The following is a 7,435-nucleotide window of genomic DNA, read 5'->3' on the forward strand; positions in this document are numbered from 1 at the left end:
GGTAACAGCGTTCCATGTGCCTTGGTGTTTAGTCATGCCGGCCACATGACCACGGAAACGTCTTTGGACAGCGCTGGCTCTTCGGCTTTGAAACGGAGATGAGCACCGCAACCCTAGAGTCGGACTCAACTGGCTTTCGAGCAAGGGAACCTTTACTTTTTACTAGTCTGATAATTCTTTACTACCTTGAGGCAATACCAGCAGATAGATGTTTTGGAGTAATTTCCCCGTAAAGTTAAGTGACCGGTTGCCCACTTGTAGAAATTTGCACACTTTGATTATGGGAAATTCTTGTTGTGATTTCTATCCCTCGGACCTTCCTGGAAATTATGTACCTTTACTTTTTACTAGTCTGATAATTCTTTACTACCTTGAGGCAATACCAGCAGATAGATGTTTTGGAGTAATTTCCCCGTAAAGTTAAGTGACCGGTTGCCCACTTGTAGAAATTTGCACACTTTGATTATGGGAAATTCTTGTTGTGATTTCTATCCCTCGGACCTTCCTGGAAATTATGTTCACGAAGAAGTCCTTCGAAACAAAGTTATTACTATCTGGAACCTTCATTACCTGTTTGACTGACTTGTACCTGGTTGACTTGTCTGACTCATCTGCACTTGATGAATTTACTTATGAAATTTATTGTACCACAGAACATGTTATTTACTGATATTGATATGTGTATTATTGTATAAATGTAAACTATTAGCTTTAAGCTACATTGAGCGTCTTCCCTTTTTGACAGTTCAGTCTGCACGATCTCTGTGCCCCAGGCCATTAGGGTAATATTTTTTTGCCTTCATGAGTTTTTTCCCCCCTTTGTAGACAAAGCTGACCTCTATGGACCCAAGGGTCTGATTCAGTATAAGGCAACAATGTCTGTGGGATCTGGGATCCCACTTTGCTCTCCTTTTTCCTCACTGACATCTGTATGGTATAAGAAAATGGTTCTTCTTAAAGAAAATTATATTCCAAGTTTCTGGAATAAAATAGAAGCTAGTGACGGACCCTAGGCTGATGGTTTATTTCAGGGCTTAAGGTTATCGGGGTTTGTCCCGTAAAGGAGTTGTGAAAGCATCTGTTCACAGATGTCTTGCACAGCTGTGCATTTTTTATCCTGCTGTACTTTTATATTTTATGCATTTTGGCTGCTGTTTGAACCCATGATGTGTACACACACGCACACACTGCTTCTCAGTTTACAATAGGAATAGTTCAAATCAACACCCATTCCTCTGGGATGAGTACACTTCGTGTGAGTCCCTGTTGTTTGGAATCTTGCTACTTGGGGAGTAAATTTCTACAACCAGGAAAATTAAAAAAAAAAGACCACTAACACTCACTTGCTGTACAGCCTCAGTTCTCACCTGCTCAGCTGTCTGTGTCCATTTTCCTTTCGTCCCTGGAATATGTTTTTCTAGGAAATGTGCTGTAAGATAAATTGTTCTTGTGCAGAGAATTATTGGGATCTAAAGGGAAAACCCAATCGTTGCTGCCGTGCATTCTGTGCAGAAGGTAGCAAGCAGAAGGAACTGCTGCCTATGTCGGGTTACTGTGGGGGAAATAACGCTCTGATTTCTACCACTTCCAGGCGGGCTAAGCTTCGGCTGTATTTGGAAGAGCTGAAGCAGCTTGTCCCTCTGGGGCCAGATAGCACTAGACACACGACACTCAGCCTCCTGAAAAGGGCCAAGACACACATTAAGGTAAAGCAGAATATTTTGATTTGAATGTTTCCCTTTCTAGGAACTGAGGGTTCTTTTTTCTTGATGACTGGAATCTGTAACCCGTGTCCTCAATTTCTTGGTCAGCTTTAGGTATGGGATAGTCTTCTCCAGGCTGTGGGGTAGACTCCATTGCCCATTGGCTGGCACCCAAACAGTTCTATTATTAAAATGGATGTGTCTGAAGCATAATTTTAATGGGTTTTTTTACATTACCTTGACGTACCTGTGGGCGCCTCCTGCCCTAAGAGTTTGCCAGTGCGCGCAAACATTCCGTTGCTCGAAAGCCAGTTGAATCCAATCCGTTCCATTCCCTTGTGCAGGAAACTGTCTTTAGCAGCCTCTGCCGGCTTTACTTCAGAATAAACATGTTTAGAATTAGGCTCCAAACAAACTGGGACCCACGAGGGACTTGCGGTGGGAAAGGAGGGCCCATTGCTTCCTTCCCTTCCTCCTCCTCCTGGTTACCACTTGTACCACCTCTCCTGGTTCAGGGCAGGGGCGGCAGCTGGGGAAGGAAGGAGAAAGCGGTGACGCATCCAGCGCCACTTTGTTGCCCGCCCAAGCTTCTTCCTTTCACGTTCCCCAGTACCGTCCACCCCTCCGACCACCCCCACTTGCCTGCCCTCTCTTGCTGCTGCTCTTCTCCCCATCAGACCTCCTCATTCCATTGCCACCAGCAGCTGTCTCTTCACCCCCAACTTCCATCCCTAACAATGTTTATTGGGATTGCTAGTAAAGGTTTCCCTTGCTCGAAAGCTGGTCAAATCCAACTGTAGGGAGCGGTGCTCATCCCTGTTTCCAAGCCATAGAGCCAGCGCTGTCCGGAGATGTTTCCGTGGTCATGTGGCCGGCATGACTATACGCCGAGGCGCACGGAACACTGCTACCTTCCCACCGAAGCGGTACCTATTTATCTACTTGCAACTTCCTGCTTTCGAACTGCTATGTTGGCAGGAGCTGGAACTAGAGACGGGAGCTCACTCCGTCATGCGGCACCCGGGTCTCGAACTGCTGAACTACTGACCTTCCACAGCCTGCAGTTCAGCATCTTAACCACTTGAGCACTTGAGAAAAAAGAAGTGCTAATGTAGCATTTTTTCCAATTTTTCCGACAATTTCCATTTCCCCAGAAATTTTTTAATTTCCGGAAATTTTACATCTCTAGGGAGGGACACGCAGCCCCCTTGACTACTTGCTTAGTGCTGCTGCACTAGCCCTGGCCAGAACCAAGCAGGGGGAGGGAGCGGTCAGCAGAGGAGCGGCTGGGGACTCCTAGCTGTCTGTACGACCTTCTGGCAGCTGTGGGGAGGACAGGTGGCAGAGAGGGCTTTCGGGGAGGGGGGAGGTGGCCTCAGCTGCTGCCGTGCCGGCCCTTTGTGCATGCATCGTATTCATGGAGTCTGCTCCCTGTCCCTCAGCAATACCCCCAGGTTCTTGAGGCATATGCCCACCCCAGCTACAAGGTTGTATTGTACACTCCAGCACTAAATATTTGTAAAAATATGTCTGCCAGTAGTGTCGTCATAGCAGGCGTGGTTGGTGCCGTTCCGTATTTCCTGAAGACTTGCGTTGCTTCATCTCATGTGTCAGCCATGAGATATAATCAATCTATAACTTTCAAACAAAAATTAACTGTATTTCTTAGTACGGGTTTTAAAAAATCAACTGCTTTTGCTTTGTGAGAATGATGTCTTTGTATTCTCTGCTGGCACAGATGACAATACCAAAAAAAAAAGACCAGTGCTCAGAAGTTCTCTGCTTGGCAGAACGCTCAGCGTTGCGTGTTCATTGGCCACAAGAATAATCAGAACAGTAAGAAATTAAATGGATTTCATTGGTTTCATTAGAAATTGGAAGAACAGGACCGGAAGGCTCTAAACATAAAGGAACAGTTACAGCGAGAACATCGATACCTCAAGCGTAGATTGGAGCAACTCTCCGTGCAGGGTCTGGAACGCATCCGCACGGATAGCCTGGGATCAACCATATCCACCGATTCTGAACAAGGTAAGTGGAATCCAGGCTTGTCACTGCTGTTGGTTGAATATATAAACCAGCAGAGGCTGCTGAAGACAGTTTCCTGCACAAGGGAATGGAACGGATTGTTTTAAATTTGGATGAACTGGCTAACTACTGTAGAACAATTTTCAGATAAGAAGCATTAAGAGAAGTATTAGAAGATAAGATGGGGCATTAAGGGAGGAACTGAGAACAATGACTTTGAGGCATTGCAGACCGGAAGGTCGGTAGTTCAGCAGTTCGAGACCTGAGTGTGCCGCATGACGGAGTGAGCTCCCATCTCTGGTTCCAGCTCCTCCCAACCTAGCAGTTCGAAAGCAAGAAATTGCAAGTAGATAAATAGGTACCACTTCGGTGGGAAGGTAACAGCGTTCCGTGTGCCTCGGTGTCTAGTCATGCCGGCCACATGACCACGGAAACGTCTTTGGACAGCGCTGGCTCTTCGGCTTTGAAACGGAGATGAGCACCGCCCCCTGGAGTCGGATTCAACTGGCTTTCGAGCAAGGGAAACCTTTACCTTTTACTACTTCCCAGCGTAGTTGTTGGAGGAAAAGAAAATCATCTATCTGTACATTTTTTAGCACAGCTGTCCTCCCAGGAACACAGGGCAGCGAATGGTTACGCCAGCCTCCGTTTTTGTCCTGACAGCATCACTGCGAAGTCGGTTTGGCTGAGACAGTGATGGTTGGCCCCAGGTCACCCAGTGAGCTTTATTGGCCGATCAGGGATGTGAAGCTGTCTCTGCCAAGTAGGGTTGCGATCCCCTGGAAGTACGGCTCATCTCCAGACTATAGAGATCAGTTCCCTTGGAGAAAATGGCTGCTTTAGAGGGTGGGCTCTGTGGCATTGTACCCCCACTGAGGTCCCCCTGTCCTCCCCAGGCTCCATCTTAAAATCTCCAGGAATTTCCCAACCCGGATCTGGCAACTCTTCCTTCCCCCCCCTCATCCCCTGCTGGTGGCCGGGGGGGGGGACCTAGCAGCCCTCCTGACAACTCGTAGTCTGACTCTAACCACATCCCCACATAGATAGATCCAGGTGGGTCGCCGTGTTGGTCTGAAGCAATAGAACGAAGTTAAAGAGTCCAACGACACCTTTAAGACCAACAAAGGTTTATTCACATGAAAGCTCACGCCTTGAAGGCGTGAGCTTTCATGTGAATAAACCTTTGTTGGTCTTAAAGGTGCCGTTGGACTCTTTAACTTCCTTCTGTCACGTTCCCCACACAGTATATTCACACATTCTGTACCAATGCTGAGTGCTTTTTGAACGGTTTTGTTCCTCACGGGTCTGGAGTCCCGTCCCCCCCCCTTTCCGGTGTTTAAGCGAACGTTTCTCTCTCCTGTCTCTCTCTCAGAGGTAGACATTGAAGGCATTGAATTCACACCAGCCGAGATGGACAGCAGCGGAAGCTACAGCGACACGGAAGACCAGTGCAGTTTGCAAGGCAGCTCCAGCGACACGGGCTACGCACCTTCCCACAGACTGAGCGCCCGGCTTGTGTAGCGTCCGAACGAACCACTCAACTCAGGACCTTTGGATCGAAGCACTTAAGACAAAAAAGGAGAAAAAGCAAAATGCCCACGTTTTGCCGATGGCCACTCCTCCAGAGATCCTCTGCCGCGACACTCCAGAAGGAGGTTTCTCTTCCAAGGTTCCCAAAACTATGAAGAGATGATTGAATAAATGGTCAATCATGTTTTTCCCCCCACTGTAGTGTGAGATGAGACACAGTTGTGGCTTCAGATTCTATCACATAGGCTGCTGATGGGGTGTGTGTGTGGGGGGAACAATCCATCAGAGCATTAAACTTCAAACAGCTTAATCACTTTGATTTCCCCCCCCACCCCCACCCCTCATCAGTTTGCTTTTATATGTCAACACTTAGGTGTACAGAGCAGAATGGCGCGTAGAGAGATCCGTGGCGCTCACCTTCTGGTGCCTCTCCCAGCGGTAGGAAGAGAAGCAGCAGCAAGTGGAGCCTCCTTTCTGCGTCTGCCGCTTCTTTGGATCAGGGCCCCAAGCAGACGAAGGCTCGCAAGCCAGTGTGGGGAGTTACATGCCTTTTATATTTAATCATTACAAAAAAAAAAATCTTTGCTAGCCAAAGATCGTTCGAAAGAGATTCTTTCAACATTTGAGAGAGACTATTAAAAAAAAAGAAGTATTTAATTTGTACGTTCTCGATAGAATGCTAGCGCCAGTTCTGATCATGGCTTAATTAACATGCAATCACCCCGGCTTTCTTCGTTTTTCAGCACTAGTTCTAGAAAGCTAGTCATATTAAGTTACGGGGGGTGGGGTGGGGTGGATTTGCCCCCCCCCCCAAGTGTGATTTATTGTGGTATGAGCTTTTTAAGGCACAAAACAACTGTCTCTCGTTTGGCGTCCGCAGCGATTTTTAGTATTCATATTTCCCCCCCCTCCTTTCTTTACATACTTAGAGGATGTATTTATAGTTAGCGTTCAGCTCTCAGGAACTTTAATTTGTTTGTATATCTGCTGCCTTCTCAGACCGTGTCATCTGCCCGTAGGCTTCCTCATGGCATAAGAAACCAGCCGTCTAGGCAGCCTATCCACGTACAGGTGGGCTGTGCACCGGTCCTTATTGAATGCGGGGTGCCTGTGGTAGACAGTGAATATCTCCGTCAGGGTCCATGCGTCATGTGCGCAGAAAGTGTGATGAGCCTTGACCAGGTCTGTTCCTTTTAACGTTCCATACTCAAACAGTCACCTTCCCGTTCCCTTCTTATTTAAGGGGAAACTGCCAGTTGATGCACTGGTTGTCATACAGTGAGTACTACATGGCAGGGGTTTTGTCAGTGGATTCAGAGTTCCTAGGATCCCAGAGGTGGATAACTTCAGTTTGGAAGGAAGGGGGACTTCCTGAGCGTTGTGTTTCCCTGTATATAGTTGCCAGCACAGTGAATGGAAGGCATGGGTTTAAGTAACTCTCATTTCTTTTAGAACAATCTTTAGGTCCAGTGGCACCTTAAATTTTGTTGGTCTTTAAGGTGCTACCAGGCTGAAGTTTTATTCCGCGACTACAGACGTAACACGGCTAGTCACCTAAAACAATATTCCTTTCAAGCATTATCGTTCTACTATAGTGGCAATTCAGTTCCTCACAGAATGCTGTAAGATCGCTGATCTATTTAGGAATTCATCAGGATGTTTAAGACGTATTTACCCCACTTGTAGCAATACTGCAGAAGTATATTTTAATACAGTTTAAGCTTAGCGAAGCCGTTAGACCTTTGCTTGCTGGTTTTTTTGCCTAAAAAATGGACCAATCTTTGCATTACTGCTTTAAATAAAGATCTTTTTATAAAAAAAAAAAAAGGATTTAAAAAGCTATACGTGCTTCAGACAAGTAGTGTATTTCCTGTAAATATATCCTGTAAAAGATTTTGTATTATATTTTTCTTAACTCTTCTTACTTGTATAGTGAAAGGGAATGATATAAACCCAGACCAGAGTCTCAGAGAGGGACTCTCGGCTTTAGCCCTGCTGTGCCTTGGTCACCATTTTACGTATGCCTGTTCCTCCTCCTCCTCCTCTTAAAAACTAACACAAAAAACCCCAACTGAGCTTAGTTGTGTTACTTTGCCTCCAGTGAAGCAGCAAGAGAGAGCTGCGCTGTCATTCCCACACCCATACCGAGAATCCAAGGCTGCAGTGAAGTTTCT

The 7,435-nt window shown here is 46.5% G+C and overlaps 1 protein-coding gene across 1 annotated transcript; it reads left to right on the forward strand.

Annotated features, from left to right (window-relative positions):
• Positions 1-1,541: 1,541 nt before the first annotated feature.
• MXD4 (MAX dimerization protein 4) lies at positions 1,542-7,032 on the forward strand. Its single transcript, XM_015424914.1, has 3 exons — positions 1,542-1,706; positions 3,575-3,734; positions 5,104-7,032. The coding sequence occupies exons 1-3, from the start codon at positions 1,542-1,544 to the stop codon at positions 5,250-5,252; spliced, it is 474 nt and encodes a 157-aa protein (XP_015280400.1). The 3' UTR covers positions 5,253-7,032.
• The last annotated feature ends 403 nt before the right edge of the window (positions 7,033-7,435 follow it).

Source organism: Gekko japonicus, unplaced genomic scaffold (genome assembly GCF_001447785.1).
Source record: "Gekko japonicus isolate JY-2015 unplaced genomic scaffold, Gekko_japonicus_V1.1 scaffold1478, whole genome shotgun sequence".
Classification (NCBI taxonomy): Eukaryota; Metazoa; Chordata; class Lepidosauria; order Squamata; family Gekkonidae; genus Gekko; species Gekko japonicus.

Excerpts from the sequence above, each read along its gene's own strand:
- MXD4 (XM_015424914.1), top strand. The coding sequence starts at position 1,542 with ATGTCGGGTTACTGTGGGGGAAATAACGCTCTGATTTCTACCACTTCC. Across the intron at positions 1,707-3,574 it reads GGGCCAAGACACACATTAAG|AAATTGGAAGAACAGGACCG; the intron begins GTAAAGCAGAAT and ends TGGTTTCATTAG. Across the intron at positions 3,735-5,103 it reads ATCCACCGATTCTGAACAAG|AGGTAGACATTGAAGGCATT; the intron begins GTAAGTGGAATC and ends TCTCTCTCTCAG.